General features: G+C 36.5%; 1 protein-coding gene across 2 annotated transcripts; it reads right to left on the bottom strand.

Annotated features, from left to right (window-relative positions):
- Positions 1 to 1,303: 1,303 nt before the first annotated feature.
- On the bottom strand, positions 1,304 to 21,569 carry DNAJB14 (DnaJ heat shock protein family (Hsp40) member B14). Of its 2 annotated transcripts, XM_070948254.1 has the most exons (8): positions 21,187 to 21,569; positions 13,020 to 13,188; positions 10,300 to 10,445; positions 7,734 to 7,916; positions 7,028 to 7,122; positions 4,990 to 5,099; positions 3,361 to 3,533; positions 1,304 to 1,907 (listed from the first exon to the last, which is right to left on the bottom strand). In XM_070948254.1, exons 1-8 carry the CDS (start codon positions 21,317 to 21,319, stop codon positions 1,783 to 1,785), a joined length of 1,134 nt encoding a protein of 377 aa, XP_070804355.1. In that variant the 5' UTR covers positions 21,320 to 21,569; the 3' UTR covers positions 1,304 to 1,782. The 2 variants fall into 2 exon arrangements, with proteins under 2 accessions (XP_070804355.1, XP_070804356.1); XM_070948255.1 differs by lacking the exons at positions 1,304 to 1,907; positions 3,361 to 3,533; positions 4,990 to 5,099; positions 7,028 to 7,122 and having other exon boundaries at positions 7,903 to 7,916; positions 10,226 to 10,445.
- Between the last annotated feature and the right edge of the window lie 293 nt (positions 21,570 to 21,862).

The following is a 21,862-nucleotide window of genomic DNA, read 5'->3' as shown; positions in this document are numbered from 1 at the left end:
CTTCAAAATAAGCCTAATTCATTAATGAAATAGATAACTAAAATTACAGGGAATCTGTATTGTTTATTCCTCTATAAAACTGAAGACATAACTAAAATAGTTTAACAGAATCTTACATATAATATTTATCCAACAATTTGATTGCAGATGAAGGAAAATAGATTACAGTAGGCTTGCTTTTTTCAGCGAAGTTCATAACTGAATTTCATTTTTAAACTAATTCAGAACAAAAAAAAAAAACTAAATCTAAAAGATGTTCTGATGGGAATGTTACCAGAATGCTTTTTTACCCAAAACTCACATTTTTCTCTTTTTATAAAAATGTTGAAGTACTATTAAAATAGCAGTTCTGAAATAATGTGGCTTTATAATTATCTGTTTAAAAGAAAAGCCCCTCACATATTGGTTAGGCTTTTGTTCCATAGCAGTAATGAAACTGTTCATGTGATTTTATGAGTCAGTACTAAGAAATTTAAGCGCCATCTATGAAAAATTACAAGTTTTCAAAACTAAACTTTATAGGCAGCAGACCACAATGCAAGTTGTTTACTGAAGCAAGTTTGAAGTACTATCTTTCAGTTAAAAATGGCATTTTATATTACAATTATGTGCTGATTCATGTGAAAGCTACTTTCTAATCTATCCCACAGTGGCTGCCTTTAGAACAAAGTATACACATCAATAAAAAATAAATATTTTTTCCATATTAGTTATATGGTAGCTTAGAAACATATAAATTCAGTTCTGAAATTCCATGTCTTATCTTCAGTTCTTCCAAAATCACATTAAATTTAAACTGGCAAAAGTGATTACATAAGCAATGTCATAAATGATCTTTAGAAGCAGATCACTTTTATCTTTAGTGCTACCCTTCATATACATATGGCCTTAAGTTGCTACATTATGACTTTAACTAACATCCTTGAATAAGACCATGGCTTATATTAATATTGATGACAACAATTCAGAAATAAGATGAACCAACTAATCACAAAACAAAGGCACAAGGCTGAACATTAAGAACTTTCTTAACTGACTTTTGATAGCAAAATAGAAATTGGAGCTGGTTGAAAGCACTCCAAAATTATTGAATTATTATTTTTTTAAATAAAAGTGAAATAAAAAATCAAACTGAGGAGTCTGAAAAGCAGCATTTCCTTAACTGATTTCTTTTGGAACAGCAAAATATTCTGCTATTAGGAACTCAAGTACATTCAATATACAACATTTCTCTTTTCCAGCACAGATCTTAATTTTGTTAATGAGGAGAAAATAAATGAAAAAAGAAATATAAAACCTCCATTTTCTTCTTTAGTTCCACATACCTGACATCTGAATAATTAATAATGTAGTCATATTATTTATTCCACCTATTAAGATTGAAACTTTTAATATTCTAAATGCCTTCAGATGTCCATAACATATTTATATACATATAAGTAATTGTCTCACATATATTTACATGGCAAGTATTTTAATAAGAGAACCACTACATCTACATTTCTAGTGGAGCAGCTTGTCCAAAATGCTTTCTTTCTTGTGGAAAAGTTCACAGAGGTTTTGGGAGTAAAATATAAAAGACAATTCAATGATGTAAACAATCTCTGTCCTATGTTTCAGACTACATAAAGAGGCTATTAAATGATATTGAAACTTCAGGGTAAGGTTTTTGGAAATAGCTACAGAGTGAATTTTTTACATCTCTCCTTTTCAGTTGTCATGATGAAACAGTATTTTTCTTAGAAAGCATGTACTTCAAGCAGTATAGGTCAAAAATTTAGCTCATCCTCCTCGATAGATGCTGGTTAATCGTTCCAGCTCTTTGCAGTTGTCCATGGAAATAGCTTCTGCTTTCTTTCGTAGGCGATCATCCCGATAAACTTTTGCTGCATAGAGTAAATCAGTTTCTTTAAAAATAAATGAAAAAAATATGTCAGAAAATCAAATTTAAATAGCTTCTCTCTCAGTCTAGGTTCTTCCACATATTGCCAAAGTAACAAAAGGGCCTCTTCTACTTCATAATTTATAATCTATCTAAATATGTGAAATATTTTTATATCTTTTCATTAAAAATAAAAATGGAAGTAATGAAGGAGGAAGGAAACATTATTTCATTAAATATAGCTTGTACAGATTTTGACACAGAAAAAGATACCCATCCAAATTATGGATAATGGAAATGTTGCTTTGACCTTAATCTTCTACATGTTGCTTTAAAGATGTTTCGCTGTTTTTCTATGAAGATGTAAATTTACATATAGATTTCTGTATATCTATCAGAATGAGTTATTCAACTGAATACAGAAATTATCCATTTGCTTGGGTTGAACTTCAGTTTATATCTCCATCAACTCAAGCAGATTAACCACAAACAAATTAGAGTTAGGTGTTATATAAACCCCCTGGTTGACCTTATTCAACAATTTTATATAATTATTAAAATGTACATTTTAATATGTAAGATAGAATTCTGCAAATAAAGTATAAATAAATGCAGGGAAATCGGTAGATGTTTTTGGCACCGCGGGCCGGTCCTTTGCTGTTTTCCAGGGTGGCCCGGTGGGCCAGTTTTAAGCATCCCCTGGGCCGGATCTGGCTCACGGGCTTGAGTTTGACACCCCTGGTATACAAAGCATCTTCGCCAAGCATCTTGACTATACTTTTCAATCTATAAGAAAAATGTCATTCATCATTCTGTACAACTCCTTTTCTTCATCAGCAATCACTATGTTGTTCAAAAGGTGACAAATGCTAGTAAAAAATAGCACTGAACTCTTACAATGATCAAAATGTTAAATGCTATGTTGCTTGGAAGAAGTTAATAGATGACTACAAAGATGCAATAGCAGTGAGGAAAAATTCTTCTGGGCCACCAATGCTGCTATCTTACAATGCTTCAGAAGAACTTATATGACCTTCTCAAGAGTTTTTACTCCATTACTCCATACTCTAGTGCTTTCAAAGAACCAAATTAATAAAATTAATAGAAGGCAGTTCTACACAAATTAACAATATACATAAAAGCTACCAATGGTAGTCCAACATTTTTATCCTATTTGGGGAAAAAAAGTGGGGGGGGGGAGGGTAAATGAAGAGAATCACAAAGTAATCATGACTGAGGTAAAACAGAATTGGAAATTTTGTAAAAATGATACATGGAACTTATGTAACCTCTAGTTTTATATAAAATGCCAAAAAGGTAGTGATGGAAGAATTCTGCTGGTGTAATCTCTGAGAATTCTGGACAATTTGGAGGATTTTTTTCCTCCAACAGTCCAGCCAACATTGCTCAGGAAATTCCCCACTCCCTCTTTATAGCTGTATTTGAGAAAGTGTTCAATGTCAGCTGTTAAAACTTACTTTGTTGTCTTTCCTTCCAACAGTTATTTCGAATATTTGAGACATAGTCTTCTTCTACACTCTTTTCCACCTTTTGCAAATTTGGACCTTTATATTCATTTTTAAAGTCCTTGTTGACATAATAAACAACACCCAGATTTTCTGTCTGCATCTGGATAGTCTGCCCTGAACTCCTGTAAAAAGATTCCATATCAATTGTCAGCATGGGTGCATACTTCAAAGCCTGCATTTAGTAAAGAAAAGCAAGATGACTTTCAAATCTATAATGTAAGTTATTCATTTACTATTAATTTCCAAGCAAATAATTATTGCTGCAAATCCAGAAATCCAGTAATATTGCCTTAGTTATTCACTGCCTCAATAATTATGAGGCCAGGGGCACTATTATTTATTTATTTATTTATGTATTGGTTTGATTTATATGCCGCCCTTCTCCGGAGACTCAGGGCGGCTTACAATGTGTTAAGCAATAGCCTTCATACTTTTGCATATACCTGCTTAGTACGGCTTTCAGCCCCCACTAAGCGGTGTTCTTTTTTTAAAAATACAAAGTCAGCTTATTGCCCCCACAATCCGGGTCCTCATTTTACCTACCTCGAAAGGATGGAAGGCTAAGTCAACCTTGAGCCTGGTGAGATTTGAACTTGCAGTAATTGCAGGCAGCTATCCCAGCAGACAACTGGAATTTAGCTTTTAATACAGTAACATTTGCCAATTACTACTATATACCATTACATTAATCAAGTAGCATACACTAGGCTATCAGAAATAGCTACAAAAACTTATTGTTTAAAACAAATCAAATTAGCAAGTTGGTTATTTCTCACAAATGCAAACTTGCCCTCATTCCTATCATCCAGAATTCCAGTTCCAAAAATCGAACATTTGATTTTAACACAAGAGTGGCATGTAAACCTTGGAGGTGACTGGTGCTCCTTCACCTTTAAACTGTTTTCATGGTTTTTTAAAATTATGTCTTTTTAAATCGTTTTATAGCTTTTACCGATAAACTGCCCAGAGTCGCTCAGATAGTAAATTTGATAAATAATAAAATCATAGAATGTTTTTTGTAACTTTTCCATTCCTAACATAAATCCTCCATGACATTTAATTAGATAACATTATCTACCTCCATCATGCTACTGAGGAGACCTGGATTTTTAATTAGTCATATCATTTAGATCAATATCTACAAAAATGTACAAAAGGAAAAGATTGCATTCTTCCTTGTTACAAAATAGGATTGTTACTGAATTGATGCATACAAGAGAGAGAAAAATGTTGCTATAAACAAGGCCTAAACAATATAGAACCAACAGAATGAATTTAAAATAGCAATTTTATAGACAATTTGCTCTTTTGCAAAAAATGGACAAAAAGTATTGTGTACTTTAACTATTTTTGAATATATTTTGTGGACCACAATCCATTTCAGGTTCATCAAATATAGTACCAAAAATATATATATCCTATATATACCCAGTTGTTATTTTAAGGATAGGGTCCAAGAAGGAATGGAAGGGAAGAATAGTAAAAGAAGATGCAAGAAATAAATGAGAATTATTTATAGACAGTGACTGTTAGCAAAATAGGAGCGATAAAGATAATTATAAAAGTATTGTTACTTACGATCTTGGATATAAGGAATAAGGAGGATTAGATACCATCAACTGGCTAAGTAAAGAAACAAGGATCAGCACAATAATTGGCATCAACTGAATGAACATGGAGAACCCCCCCTGGAAAACAAGACAGCAATCAATAAAAAGAATTGCAGGATATTTAATTATTTTTTTTTAAAAGTGAAACTATCCAGCCCATAAAAGCTAAACAGAAAATGTGTACCTGTAGCAGATAAATCTTGTGATATTAATAATCTATTTTTAAGTTTAATATTGTTTAATTGTAACTTACAAATGTTTAAAATCCATTACCTTATGACAGGGGTGAAATCTAAAATTTTTCCCTACGGGTTCTGTGGGCGTGGCTTGGTGGGGGAGGGTGTCCTGTGTCTGAGTGGGCATGGCCAACTCGATGCCACTCACAGCCACGCCCACTCAGTCACAAGACCCTCTCCCACCAAGCCACGCCCACAGAACCCGGTAGGAAAACTTTTTAAATTTCTATTCTATCACCCACTCGTCACCCGCTCTCTCTTCGCTTTGGGTTGGGGGCCAGGGCCTAGGGATGCGCCATTCCCTGGGGCCCTAGAGCCGCCGCCTGCATCAACCAGGTCGGGGAATGCACCATTCCTCGACACCAACCTTGCCCTGGAGCCGCTGCCCACTCTCTTATCGCCAAGCGGCATGTCCTTACCTTTCTCTTGTGGCTGGCTGTCAGGGAAGGCAAGCGCCCGAAAGTTACCGGAGTCGCTCACTCTCCTTCTTGAATGTGCCGCCACCATCACCGCCCTGGTCCACGTGCCGGTTGCGCAAGCGCACACCCAATCTGCCGCTGATGTGAATGAAATAAACGGTGTGCGCTTGTGCAGCTGGCGCATGGACCAGAGCGGCGATGGTGGCGGTACATTCAAGAAGGAGAGTGAGCGACTCCGGTAACTTTCGGGCGTTTGCCTTTCCTGACAGCCAGCTGCGGAAGAAAGGTGATGAGTAGGATACACCACGTGGCGAAGGGCGAGCAGGCAGTGGCTCCGCGGCAAGGCCGGAGTTGGGGAATGGTGCATTCCCCGACCCAGTTGAGGTAGGCGGCAAGCAGGTGGCGGCTCCGGGGCTTTGGTGAATGGCACATCCCTGGGCCCTGGCCTCTGACCCAAGGCGAAGGGCGAGTGGGCAGCGGCTCCATGGCAAGGCCTGAGTCTCTTTCTGGGCATGTCACTTCTGCCTGTTGGGCCAGTTCCAGGAAGTAATGACTTCTGGGTTGGTGGGCGGCGCCTCCAGCTGCCATTGCTACCGGTTCTCCGAACTACCGGCCATCATCGCTACCCAATCCAGGAGCATTTCACCCTTGCCTTGTGTTAAAATAGGCTTCCTCAAAACGTGTTCTAATCTCAACAATTCATGGTTTGTCAAGTAGACATACGTAAAACGTTCTGAGTTCTAACAATTCCAAATTCAAAAGACCATTAGACCATTTTGCAGGCCTTCTAAATCCAAAATGTTACGTTTCCTTGACATAATGGAGTTTTGAAATCAGAACATTTGTTATGTCCATAATTAATGTGATCCAGACTGAGAAACAGTACAAAATAACAATCTAGAAAATCAATCTTGAAACTGATCCAGTATCGTATTCCCGTATCACTAAACAGCCACAATCCAGAATTATACAGCTTTTATCAGGCTACAATATATTAAGGTGATTAAATAAAATCTTTTAAAAATTGTTTAAAGGAAGGAGTGTAGTTCTGCAATAGAAACGTCCTTTTCAAACCCTTGTATTAAATGGAACTCCTCCCTCCCTCCCAATGGCCTCTGATGCTTAGAGGAAACCCACATAAGCTTTATGCCTCAGAAACCACACATATGAATCCAACATTCAGATTAGACTATATAAGCACTATTAGCATTTCAATTTTTATTGTTTACTTGCACATTCATATATTAAATGTTACAGGCATGCTTTTTTTAAAAAAAAAGTTTAGAAAATGTAATATACAGGAAAGCATCTCAGATTAGGCTGAGGAAACAGTTATTCAGGAGAAACTTACGTCACCCCTTTCCTCTTCTCTTTCATGTCCGCTATGACGATGCTGATTATGGTGACTATATCCAGACCGTCCATTAGAAAAAGAATGTACACTTCCTATAAACAAAACCAGAGAGAATTGATGAGAACGTAAATATAAAATTAATGTTTTAGAAATCTTTTATTTGAATTTGAATTTTTTTGAATCTAGGAATAGTAACCTGCAGAACCTCCTCCAAGCACATTTGTCAAACCAGTTTGATGCTATTTCGAGGTAGAAGACAGAAAATTATAGCGTAAACCTTAAAATAGATTTAGTATAGCATAAAAAGAAATTAAAAAATCCTTAAGCTATCTTCTGTTCCTTAATTGCAAAGAAAACCCTGAATAGCTGCCATCAAACTGTATGACACTTCCTCATGATTCCTGCATGCAATCATGCTCACTGCAATATTCAATCTTATAAGAAATGTTAATTATCCATTTTTATGGTTGATCAAAAAGTTGCCCATCCTTGCATGAGGCAATTCAAGAAAGTTCTATTTTTGTCCTAGAGCAATTTTATAATTTATAATCTGTTAACACACAAACATAGTATTTAATTAATTTGCTACAAATGAAAGCTATTTTAGGATAGAGATTAAGTCAATTTTATGGATAACAAACAAAAAAAAAAAAAGGAAAAGAAAGAAAAAAGCCTGAATGTTATTTTTGTCAGCTAAACAGACCTGTTGGAAAGGCTCCTCCAAAGAACATGTTGAAGAGGTCCTCTGGGGTGATATCTGCTTCACATCCCCTGTGGAAGTTAAATCTACCATTGCCTGGCTGATTGCAGGGATCTTCGCTGCCTGTGAGATCATACTGTTTGCGTTTTTCTGGATTACTTAACACAGCATATGCATTTCCAATTTCTGAAGATAGAATGTAAAAGGAAAAAAAGAAAGAAAAAAATCTTAAATGAATACAAATGTGACTTACTTCTGTCCAGCAAGTCAAAGTCAATATGTTTATATCAGACAGCAAAAATTCATTATACACTCAGCATGATTTGCAATATCCTTTTCCACACATCACAACAGTCATGCTGTTGAAAATGCAATGTGTGACTTGCTGCGTACTATACCCCTTTTGGGAATTGGGGGAAAAAACCAAAATAAAATGTGATCACCATTCCTGTTATCTGTTTTAAAAATCTGCACAGCCTGAACTGCTTAGTTTTGTAATGTATGCAAAATATCTTGAGATGCCGGAAGTTCTATTTTGTAACAATTTTATATTGTTTAAACTTACATTCAACTTTTTATTTAAATTGCTTTTATGTTTGTTTTTTGCACACTATCCTGGAAAATGTAGCAAGTTTCATAAGATGCCACAAGTAAATAATAGTAATGAAGGTCAAAAGGTATCACCATACAAATGAAGTGTTAGTTTTTCCTGAGATGTAACAAACTAATTTTTGAAAAGCTTGGGTTTTTTGGAAGAAAGCTGATGAATAGATTTTCCTGCCATATCTGATCACATTTTGCTATTTAATTTAAATATTTTATAAACCTAGAATTCCTACGTTATTTTTGCCTTCAAAAAGCATTCTTCCCGAGATGTGGAAAGTTATATTAGATCTTGGTAAACACAAACAATTAAGAGGTTGATACAGGTGTAACTAAATTTCGTTTAAAAACCCAAAGTACTGTTTTGAGAGATTTAGTGTTATTTGGTTCCAAAGCATGGTTCCTTTTATTTTCCTTTCCTCCAGAGGGAACTCTGGATTTAACAGGTGATCAGCGACAAGTGCAAAGCTGATTTTTTTCCACCTTGCTCGTCTTTCTTCTGCTATTATTTCAGCTCTCTTCTTTGAATCTAGAAGAATCCATTAAAGAATCTCTGAAACCCTAGACAGCATCCATCATCTTGAAAACAGATTCCTTCCAAATATATTCCAAACAACAAAGTCCATTTCTGTAATAGTACAGCTGGAGTTATTTTTTTAGAAGTCTAAAGTAGATTTGCTCTCAAAAATGACTGTAAATAATGACTTTGTTATTTAGTGCCTACTTCTTTTTCTGTCATTTTCTTTTTCTATGGCTTTAATTCCTAAACCTGTTTTCAAATGATTTTTTGTCTTACAACACACCTATTCTTCTGTTTACAAACTAGAGAGGATGTAACTGTAACTCTTTATTTTAGCATTTTCAAAAGAAATAACAACCAATGTAAAAAAACACAAGAGAGTGAGCAGCTGTAGAGAATGGGGATTTATAAAAGTGCAGTGGATTTCTTTTTAAAGCGGAAGGCTGGAAACCCAAAGCTGCAGTTGGATTGCTAGATAGATATAATAGATATAACTAAATAGATATAATAGAGCATTATTACAACTTTTTCTGTAAGATTTGCAGAATATTTGCCCTATATTTGCATTATATAATTCAGCACTTTTTGATAGAACTGATTTGATATACAGGTAGCCCTCGACTTACAACAGTTCATTTAGTGACCATTCAAAGTTACAACATCACTGAAAAAAGTGACTTACGACAATTTTTCAGACTTACGATCATTGTAACAGTCCCATGGCTCAAGTGATCAAAATGCAGATGCTTGGCAACTGGTTCGTATTTATGATAGTTACAGTGTCTCTGAGTCATGGGATCAACTTTTGCGACCTTTTGACAAGCAAAGTCAATGGGGAAGCCAGATTCACTTAACAACCATGTTACTAATGTTAATTAGTTACTAATCACAACTGCTGTGATTCACTTAACTGTTGCAAGAAAAGTCGTAAATTCTTGCAAATTCACTTAACAAATGTTTCATTTAACAACAAAAAAATTGGGCTTAGTTATGGTCGTAAGTTGAGGACTACCTGTATTTCATTCATGTATTCAGAACTTAAAATGTAATAGCGTACAGCTTATAATTAATTTCCTTTCACCAACTCAAGCTGACTAGCTTCTTTGCAAAGACTGAGTATGCTGGATGGAATCAAGTATCCAACAGTAGAATAAAAACCAACAGAGGTACTACTCAGCAAATACGTCTGTAAGTAGTGCTGACTGAATTTTCCCCATAGTAGAATTGACAGGTCAATTGCCTCATCCATCTTGGGCAAACAGAAGAATGAAATTGGACTGAACTTTTATCCTAACACAGATTTTTTTTAAAAAAAATTGGCATTAGAATACATTTCTGGATATGTCCTGCTTTAAAAAGATGTATGAGTAACCTAATCAGTAGGGCAGCAGCAATAGTCAGTTCTGCCTTGGAGCATTTTCTTATAAAAGAATAATGAAACATTACTTTTAAAAGCTTCCGTTGCTCCTGGTGCATGATTTTTGTCAGGATGAAACTTCAGAGCAAGCTTTCTATAAGCTTTCTTCAAGTCTTCTTCACCTGCATCTTTTGACACTCCAAGGACCTCATAGTAATTCTTACATTTTTTTATGCTGCAGAATAACAAGAAGTAATTCTTCAGAGACCAAACTTTAATGCACATTAAATCTCAAAACATAACGTGAGAAGCTTATTGTTTAATTTTCAAGCTTATATAACTTTCCTACTGTTTCTATTGCTGACATTTTTATCTTAGATTTCATGCTTATTTAACTAGGTGTGCTGTGCTGTGGCAGATATCTATGATTTCAACCAAATCTTTATAACTGAGGTGCAAGTGGCTGTGGTTAACAGAAAAACCCCACGTTTCAGAGGTTAAGATTTATTTTTATATAATTATTGGGAAACAATTACCATTTTTTTTCAAAGACTTGCAAATATTTAAACCCATACATGAAAGTATGTTTTAATATATTTATTTTCTTGATAGATTAAAGCATCTATAAAATAGGCACACCCAGATTCAGTCATTTGACCAAGTTACATGAGTTATACTTTTAATATTATTCAATATTATCAATACTATTAGTATTATCATTATTAATTAAAGTATTATCAGGTCAGTGATGCAACAACTAAGAAAGATGTTTCAAACACTAGAGACTATAAAATAAAGAACACCCAAGGGATAGATAGCGCGACTACTTTTCCAGAATGGACCAGAGTAATGAAGTCTATTCAGAAGGAAAGATTTCATATCTTCTCCCTCAGTGAAAGAGCACTTTATCTTATTGTAATATTTTTTTATTTATTTTATTTTATTTTGAATTTGTATACCGCCCTTCTCCCTGAGGACTCAGGGCGGTGAACAGCCAAGTAAAAACATCAAGTACAAATATTAAAATACAGTTAAAATATACATATATAAATTTGGCCCCATTAATTAAAAACAATAAACAAAACACTTAAAAACACTTAAAAAATTAGGCCAGCCCGGCTTGCTGGAAAAGGAAGGTTTTAAGGGCACGGCGGAAGGCACCGAGGTCTTGGATTCTCCTTATCTCTGGAGGCAATTGATTCCAGAGGGTAGGTGCCCCCACAGAGAAGGCCCTCCCCCTGGGGGTCACCAGCCTGCACTGTTTGGCTGATGGCACCCCGAGGAGGCCCTCTCTGTGGGAGCGCACGGGTCGATGGGAGATTGTCGGTGGCAGCAGGCGGTCTCGAAGATAGCTAGGCCCTATGCCATGGATAGCTAGGCCCTATTGCCATGGCCCTATGCCATGGATATATTGCCATGCAATATAATAAGACTTTGCTTTATTCATAAAAATCAATGGGTTAGGGAATTAGCTGAAGTCAGTGAGCAAATCGTTACTATTTAGTTGTGAAGATGCTTTTTATTAGAAAACCAAGCTCATTTTTTAGAAGCCTGCAAATGAATCTTAGCTCCTGTGACATTATCAGATTTCTTTTGCACAATCAAAATGAGCAGCCCTTTGCTCTCTCCTTATTCTTCGTGCATAACTGCTTAATACTTATGCAATCAGTAAAGAGCTATTGCATCTTTCCCAGCTCCCACTTGAGTCAAACTGTCACTGAGCAACACTCAGTTGAAGAGCTATAACAATCTGAAAGGGAGCACTGTCTCTTGTGTATAGGACACAGAAGAAAACAAGCCTACGTTGGGTGCCTACCGAGTGCCTACCGACACAATATTAGAAGGGAGGAGAGCAAAATAGACTAAACTCAGGCACATGGAATTATTAGCTGCCTATTTTCTCTTACATTTCTTATTACTACCATTCAGAGACTGAGCATAACGTGTTCCGCGTATTGTTGAAATACTTCTAAAAATATTTTCTACTTGAATACAAGAAAAACCAATGTTGATGTAGCAATAAAGAGTGTTAGATTGCAACTGATAAATGTAAAGTAAAATTCCTACTTAGTTACAAAACTCACTGGATAACTTCTGCTTACTACCATGTTAGTCAGGGTTGCTCTGACATTAAAATCATCATTGTTAAGAAACATAATTTCCCTAAAGTTGTTGAAAAAAGGTCAGAACAAACCTACCTTCTTTTGAATGCAGAAATACTCCAAAGGACAGATATGAACAAGTTTAAAAAAACAGCTTACTTAAAAGTATAAACAATTCACTCTAGTTCAGTTTCAAATAAAACTTTACTAGGGCAATTATAAACAGATAAAAACTCAAAAACTTAGAATATACAAAAAATGAAATGATTAAAATACATACATCCAGAGTTATGAAATAGATATGTTCAAAATAAAACCTTCAAAGAAACCATTCAACATATTGATTCATGTATTATAAGTGCACAATTTGTTTATAATAAAACAAAAACTTTAGTTGTGACCAGTAAACTATTCCAAATTGTATCAGGCTTCATCTGATATTACCAAGACACTTTATTATTAGTTTATCAAATTCTATGAGACCGTTCAAAAGATGAATTCATGAAATTAAGTCATGCATTGCAGCATTTAGGTGACAAAAGTTTTTTCTCCAAAGAACTGACTTAAAAACAGCATAATATCTTGACTATACCAACTATCTGAAAACACAGCGACACAGGCTGCAATCAGGTATTTTTAAAATTACCTATAGGCAGTTTTTTAAATTTAATTTTTAGATTAATGAAGTGTTACAGAGCAATCAATACCTTTGTACTCCTTCAATTTGCTCCTTGGTGTAAGTCTTCCCAATTTCACCTGATGCACTGCTGTCCTTCATGCTATTAGTTTTACTTTTATCATTCTTACTTGCTGGTTTTCGACAGTGAGTACCACTTCCAGCTGCACTCCCATTCTTCATAATTGCCTCCAATAACACTAAAGAGAAAAAAAGTGGAAATGAAACATTCAAATATTTCAATCACTTAGGCCAGTCCTAACAGAAGCTACGAAAGTCAAATGTTTGTATAGAAATGCACACACACACAGTGCAGTGTGCTGTACGTTATTTATAAATAAATAGAGACTGAAGGGTTTCCTGCTCCAATCTTTAGAACATAGGAATATACATTTTAAAACATCTGACTTTTATCTAATTATAGTACTTGCATTTGCTAGCACAAGTCTATATTTGTTTACTCAAAAGTAATTATCACTGGGTACAATGAGTCTATCCCTTGAGTAAGCATGCATAGAGATTTGCAGGCTTACTCTTTCTTGAAAGAAACAGTGAAGAATATCAGCCTCTTCTCTTACAATAAATGTAGGTACTGTCAATCATCTAGCAGACATTTGTAATATTTAATACCTAAATGGTTGCACAGTCATTTCATACAGTCTAAATCACTGTAAGAGGTATTTGATAATTTATTAGTGAAAAGTAAAAATGGCATAGTAAATATAAACAATTTATGTAAATACAGCCCATATTCATCAAGCTAGAAATTCTGAGAGAGGGCATGTTGGAGAAGTTTTTCACAAGTGTATAGTTAAAACATTTAAGGTAATTGTCATGTAACTACAGGTTGACATTAGGATGGTAATAAAAGAAAACCAAGGCTAACTATAAAAATCTGTGATATAATTGGAGTTAATTAAATTTATTATCTTAACATTAACAGACTTGTGTAAATGTATGATTACATGAACAATGCATATATGAATGAAATTTGAGATAATGAAGTTATTTAATTTAATCACATATCCGTGGGGTAGCCAATGCATTTATAGAATTTTTAAATTTAATGAACTAAATGAAATATTCTCATTTCTATGCTTGCTATCGAAGTGTTAACACGATGCAGTTCTGAAAATGAAGTACTATCTACACAAGGATCTGAACTAATGAAATATGTGGCAATTGTACTGTCACAGTCTTAACATTCCCAATTTAAAATATATTAATTGTAAACTGTTTCTTGTAGTAAAACAATTAAGATACAATCGACTGCTGTAGCCTGAATGTCATACAATTAACAGCTTATCAAATACATTTAGCACCATGATGAATTTCTCTTTTTGTGAACCCAAGGCAGCCCATATATTTTTACTCATGCCTTCACCCAGTATGCAATTATTAGTTTGCTTATTTATTTGATTCCGATATACCACACAGTTTATGCCAGAGCTCAAGATGGCAAACAGTCTTCTTCTACTTTTCTTCACACAGGAAGTCCTCACTTGGGTCTAGTCTAGTGGTTAAGGTATAAGGCTAAAAATCAAGAGCCCATGAGTTCTAATCCTGCCTTAGGCATGAAAGCTGGCTGGGTGACTTTGGGCCAGTCAGTCTCTCTCAGCCCACAATGTCAAGCTTGGGCAACAAGATGATTGGTCAATTTCCCACACAACCAGTGGATCAACACTTAGTTGATAAAAAAAAATTGCAAGAAAAACACTACAAAGGGAAAAGCTAGTCTTCACTTACTGACCTCAGTTGGGATTAGCAACTCCAATGCTACGTGATGTGGTTGTTAATTGAAACTTTACATGACCATCACCAACTTACAACTGTGGCAGCTCTTAAGCAAATCACTGTGGTTGTTAACTGCAACGTCATGTGACCATGACTTGCGACTTACTGCTGGCTTCTGCACTGACTTTGCTTGTGGGAAGCCAGCAGGGAATGTTGCAATTAACGGTGGGATGTTACGACGATTGTAAATGTCACTAGTTGCCAAGCGTTCCAATCATGTCTATGAGAACATGGGGATGCTGTGACAGCCTCAAGTTCAAGGACTGGTCATAAACCTACTTTTTCAATACCACTATAGCTTCAAACAGTCTCTGAACAAACAATTGGAAAACAATGAGGTAGACTGAGCTGAGAGAGAGTGACTGCTCCAAAGACATCCAGTGAGCTTCTGTGGTAGAGATTGTGGACTAAAGCTTGGTCTTCTGCTCCTATCTAGTTCAGCACCTTTACCACTAGAGCATAATAGACTTAATAAACTTTAGCATATACTATATGATGATTTAAACCAAATTTCACTTTAGCTAGTCCATGTTTTAAATTTATAGGGCTTCGAATGATGTAAGAATAGAGACAGAAAAAACTCCATTTATAATCCATTTATAATAAGTGGAAGAAAACCTCATCATTTTAAATAAATCACTGCTTCAAGTAACAGCTTGAGATAAAAATATTAGCTGGTTTTAATGCTGATCCTTACCTGCTAATGTCTATCAATATAACTATGGTGCTACTAAAAATATAGCAGGGCATCTTACAATCTTTAAAGGAAGAAGCATTGTTGATATCTCCAACAATGCCATTGTAGTATGTTCATCAACAGCTCAGAAAGTAAAAGTCAAATTAACAGGATTGAAATCATTAATTTAAACTCAAATATTTTTCAGAGCTCCAAATAATAATCTGAGAATAAAAAAACCAGTATCTGGAATATACCCAATAAATTTTTCTTAATACATCATATTCACTTTTCTCCCTTTCCTTTGCCAAGTAAAGACATATAAACTATACTCAAAGAATAATTCGTTTTCAAGCAAAATATTCAAAACTAGAATGAAAATATTAATAAGCCTTTTTACTCCTATGATGCCTTTGATGTGTTATGCATCTTTAATTGTCAGCTGGTGAATTTGATTGACTGTGAAATTGCAAATTTAGTCATTTGTTTGGATGTTGTATTATAAAACTATGCTAAGGTTTGGCTGAAGTTATAACATTTTCTTAAAGTCTATATTGACCTATATTTCAAGGTTGGCCCTCAAGATAAAACTGAGTACAAAAAAGAATAGGTAACTCATCCTTTCACAGCAAGAACATCAAAAAAAGGGAGAAATGTGAATCAAGTGAGCTTGAAAGTATCACTGAGATTAAGGCCGATTGTGATACAAAAAGAATTTCTGACATCCCATTAGCTTTTAAAACAAGTAATTCAGAAATGCAACTAGGCCACAGCGGTATATAAACCCCAAGAAATAATTACATAGATAACATTGCAAACCATCTGTTTAAACAAGAAATCATTAACTGAAATTGCCAACTATTCAAGGCTTCTGTCGTCATGTTTTTCCTCACCTAGAGTTCTGCAGCGTCAACCATTTTAATCTGATCCTAATATATTTGTAAACATAAAACCTATGTGGATTTATTTCAAATAAACATGTTTATTTGAATATTCTAATATAACATGTTATGTTACATTCAGCTCAGCACTATTATTTGCAGAATGTCATTGTATAATCAGACAGAAAGGTGTAAAAGTATCTAATGGCAATTGGATTTCTCTCTGAAACACTGCTATGATTATTTACAATTAGTTTTAAAGGTCCAATTTCAGTTTACTGCAAATTTGCACTATGGTTGTTCCTTAGAATCACCAGCATTTAGCAATATTGTGAAAAATAAACAGTCCCTCATGAATCAAAATAAGAAAATCATAGAAAAGCTTTTATCTTATAGGTTAACAAGTGCTTTCAAAAGATAACTTAGTCATCCACAATACTTCTGAACAAATTTGTTCATTTGAAAATTTAAATGTCACCTGCTTCTTCAAGAATTTTTAACTATAAGGCTTTATTTTAACTGCATGGCATCAAATGAGTGAAAAGAACAAGTGTATTTCACGCATCAGGTATCTTACTTAAATGGGTCCTTTAAACAGGGCTTGTCTTACTCTTGAATCTGTAGCATGCTAATATTAGGCATGCCTGTGAAGTGAACTGGTTTAATTTAGACGTTAGAGACGCATAATGTTAAAAAGGCTTTTCTGCCTAGTTTCTCATCATCAGTTGTTATTTTGAGGATATCTTGAAAAAAACACATATTACGTAGACCAGAGGTCTTCAAACTTGGCAGCTTTAAAACTTGTGGACTTCAACTCCCAGAATTCTCCAGCTAGCTCAGGCTTACCTCAGAATTTTTTTAGGTGAACTCATAATTAAATGTCTATGTCAGGGGTCTCCAAACTTGGCAGCTTTAAGACTTGTGGACTTCAATTCCCAGAATTCCCCAGCCAGCATAGCTAGCTGGAGAATTCTGGGAGTTGAAGTCTACAAGTCTTAAAGCTGCCAAATTTGTGGACCCCTGACGTAGACATTTAATTATGAGTTCACCTAAAAAAATTCTGAGGTAAGCCTGTTTTTGCTTTTTAAATATTATCAGTAAAATGATAGTCCTTGTAAAGCTGCAAGTATGTTGCCATCCACAAGTCACAGAATTTAAAGATAAATCATTGATATTACTGTACAAATTCAATAATATGATCCTTGAATGATCCTGGAAAAAGACACGACTGCTTTTAAGGACTGCAGGCCTCTAAAGGACTGCTTTAAAGGACTGTATATTTGCACTCCTAAGTATTGTGAAGCACCTCTTAGGAATCAATTCTGAAGTACTGTACAATTCTAAAAAATGATAATGTAGACCAGTGGTCCCCAACCTTTGTTCTTCCACATAATGGCAGCAGCAGTGGTGGCAACAGAGGGAGAGGGATGGTTTCACATGTGCGAACTAGTTCCCATGCATATGCAAATGAAGTTTCACAAGCTTGTCTGCTGCTTGCGCGGCCTGGTTCCCAATAGGCCATGGACTGGTACCCGTTCACTGCCCAGGGGTTGGGGACCCCTGATTTAGAGTTCTATGACAAGAGATTTTCTTGGATTCATGGCTCCTGCTTAAAGAGGAGGTGACAACTCTGGTTAGAAGGGCCTTTGCCCAGCTACTTGTGTACCTGTTCCTAGACTGGGAAGTCCTGTTCATTTCCCAACTGAACCACTGCAATGCAGCTAAATGACTTACCACTATGCTTCAAGATTACATTCAAAGAGTTAGTTGCTACCTATAAAGTTATTTGACATGGGAATGGCTCACTCGTAGCACCACCTCTCCCCAGTTATATTAACCAGTCTTGTTAGATCCAGCAGGAGAGGCATGCTCTGGGTTTCATCTATTAGATAGTATCAGTGAGAATCAGGAAGAGAGCCTTTTCTATCTTCTCACCTGGCCTCTGGAATATCATTCCCCTGGAGATTATACTTGCCCTGACCTTACAGGTTTTTCATAAGACCTTGAAAGAGGTTTTGCTACCCAGCTTGGGGCCTTCTTAAATAACGTAGTTGAGCCTATATCATAGTTCTGTTGTATTGGATGGATTTTTCATCTCAGTTGCTGTATAAAGTATTTATTTGTTGTGATGTTTTATCTTGATTAATTCACTGTTACCCACCCAGATTCATGCATTTACGATGGGTGATTGCATACAGTAAATTGAATAAACAACTTTTTTTTTTCATATATTGTATTTCTGCTCTTCATCTACTCAGCCAATTTCCTACAGCCTCTTTATATTACAAATCATGCTATTCTACAAAACACTTCTAGAAATAATTTGAAACTGACTTGAAGAATAGAAAGCCAATAGGGAAGGGTCAGCAGATAGGAAATTAGAAATAAATCAGTAACAAACCAAGAACATAGAAAACAGGATGCAGCATCAGTAAAGAAAACTGGGAAATTGCAATTCTACAACCACACTGAAGAATGTGGCACTGAACGTATTCAGTATCTTAAACATTTAAGTTACTATTTTAGAAGAATAAAGATTCCAGCATTAGGGCTACCAAAGATGTGCTTCAAGCACATGGAAATCTGCTTCACTGCTTTCTATTTTTCCTTTCCATGACCAACAAAGGTGAAATATTGAAAAATACACATGTACAGTACATAATACCTAGACTATGTTGCTGTAAAGTGTAGATCTCTGTCTGACCATTTGTCTCACATTCATGGAAACTTTGAACACCCAAATTTCACTATCCTTTACCATTCCCCTCTACCAAACACATAAAAAACTTGAATCCTCTTAATCAATTTTAATGCCATTCTAAGTGCAGATTTCTCTTTACTGTATCTAAAGAAATCATGGCTACATTTCTAAGATTTTGTCAACAAAACCATATTGTTGAGTGGCGGACCAGAGGATAGTAAATTAAAACCAAAAAAGGCTACTACAAGGCTGAAGGACTAGCCATCCCGATAAGAGGTTGGAAAATAAAAAAGGTTGCAAAAACACTAAAGTACTTTACATATAAACATAGTTCACTGAAACTGATGAGTTTGCACATTTCATTACAATCAGTGGTTACACTCACATTAAATAGCTATCCATAATTAATTTAATCCATTAAATTGTTTGCTGTAGTGGTTAAAATGCTAGAGTAGAAGCTGGGAAATATGAATTCTAGTCCTTTCTTAGGCCAACTGGGTGACTTTGGGCCGGATAACAGGAGGTGGGAGCAATTATGTAGACCACCTTGAGTTGTATAAAATAAGGGTGCAATATAAATCTAATAATAAATACTACGGTTTACTAGGTTACCCAAATTTTATGGCCTCATAAAATATACCATACCATACCACTAATTAACTAACAAACTGTCTGTTAGGTTACCAGCATTGATTTTGTCCTTGTTAATGTAGCAGTCCTTGTAATGTAGCATTCAAGATAATATTGATATTATCACTATCAACTATCCAAGATAGTTTTGGCACATTTTGGCCAATATGCCACAATTGCAACCAAAGCCAAGTTTAACTCCAAAGTATGCTCACACTATTTTAAGCAAGCTAAGATCTCTAAATTGAAGATTATTTTATAAGCCAATAAGCTTTGGGCCTGCATTCTATCAATTATAAGGTAAACACAAGAATACAAATACATTTAGATATAAATTTATGAAGAAGAGTAAATGGGTAGACAGGAAGGCGAGGACTTTAAAAGGGGGTGTTGAAATGGTATCTGGCCACAGTACAAGGAAAAATTGTTTGCATTGAAAGAAAGTTATGGAAATGTATACTGAAGGATATTAATATAAATATAATAGGATATTAATATAAACTAGATTTAGTTACATCTCCCTTTATTTTTCTCATGGCTTAACTTTATTTTGTTTGCTACAACTTACTCTTTCATAACTTTTCTTACCTCAAAAGGGAATACCATAATGAGCATATATGTAAATTACGAAATATCATATGACAGAATTTCTTCACAAAGGAATACCTAGTTCAAATGTGAACTTACTATGCAGTCTAAGATAAACAGCTGTCTCAGCCTCCCTCTCCCTTTGGGATAGATATTATTTGAATTCAGCTTCAAATATCTGCTTTGGAGCAGGTGGGATCATAAATACAATACCTGCCTATAACTCTTTAAAGCAATTATGAAATCCTGGGAAGAGATGCGGCTGCTTTAAAGAGCTTCAAGCAGTCACTGTGCTCTAAAGGACTTTCTGGAATAAAATCTGCAACTCTGCAAAGCCCGTTAGAGATTGTTCTCGCAAGGTCAGTCTAGCCACTATTAAAATAATTTACTGAATGTATTCGTATTATCAGGAATTGTTTCTCCAAAAAAATGCACCTGCCACCCTCGATGATTCAAACCCTTCTCAGAATAGACCTAAATAAGCAGACCAACATGTAATGTTCTGTATATGCACTCAGAGGGGCAATGGTAACAAGGCTGGGGTTAGATGATCCCTCATTAAACCATAATATGGTCTGATTTTGGCTTACAGCATTGCATGAACAAGCCAAAATGCTGCTTTTAGGAAGCTATGGTTTACTTGACAGCTTAGGGGGTTTGAATGTCTAGGAACTTTGTTTAAGAGCCCCGATACTGATGAAAGCACCCACCAGAAGCTTCGGCCTCTTCCTCGCTCTCCCCTCCCCTTCATCTGGGGTAAAGACCCCGATCCCGCTAAACCGGAAGAGAAGGAGCCGCGCGACGCCTCGGGGCCATCCCTTAACCGAGACTGACGTGGTGCCTCAAGCGGCGGGGTTGCTCTGCAAGGAAAGGGCGCCGGGCTGGCTCCTACCGGCTCCCCGCTGGCCTAAGGGCGACCCGTGCTTACCCTTGGCGGTCTCGGTCGGATAGAGCTTCTGGGCCTTATTGAGGAAGCGCAGCGCCCGTTCTCGGTTGCCGGTTTCCAGGGCCTCTCGCGCGATCCCGATGCACTTTTCCGCCTCGTCCCGGTTCCCTTCCATGGGCTTTTCTTTCCGCCGCCTCCGCCCGCCGCAGCGCAGAGAAAAGGGGCCTGACGGGGCCAGAGCGGCGGGGCCAGCCGGACGGGCGCCGAGAGAACCGGGCGCCGGGGCTGACTCGGCGGCGGCGGCTTCGCTCGCACGGCCTTAAGGAAGGCTCACTTTAGGCCGCTGCCACCGGCGCTCCTCCGGTACATCGTCCTCCCTTCGCCAGGACCCGTTGCCCCGCAGACGTCGCGGCCTGAGACCCCGAAGCGTCTGGGCCGACAAATAGCAGAGCCGCTACTGCTCCTCTCGCTTCCGGGAAGCTCTGCAGCCGGTAGCGGAGCGGTCTTTGCGCACGCGCCGGGGCTGCCTGGATTAAAATGCCGGTTCTGCGCGCTGCTCGGTCGGTTTCACACAAGAGACACAGCAGCGCGCGGGACACCACGCAGTTACTTAGACAGCCGGACAGCCCTACTCCGTTTGCCAGGCGCCCGGAGTTTTAACTAAGTCCGCTTTTAAAAGGTTTCACCGGTTCAATTTCTATTTTATTTGCGTATTCTT

This window comes from Pituophis catenifer, unplaced genomic scaffold (genome assembly GCF_029215685.1).
Source record: "Pituophis catenifer annectens isolate HBS135680 unplaced genomic scaffold, rPitCat1.0.hap2 SCAF_8, whole genome shotgun sequence".
Classification (NCBI taxonomy): Eukaryota; Metazoa; Chordata; class Lepidosauria; order Squamata; family Colubridae; genus Pituophis; species Pituophis catenifer.
Note: the sequence above shows the minus strand (reverse complement) of the source record. Positions and strands in the feature narration are given on the sequence as shown.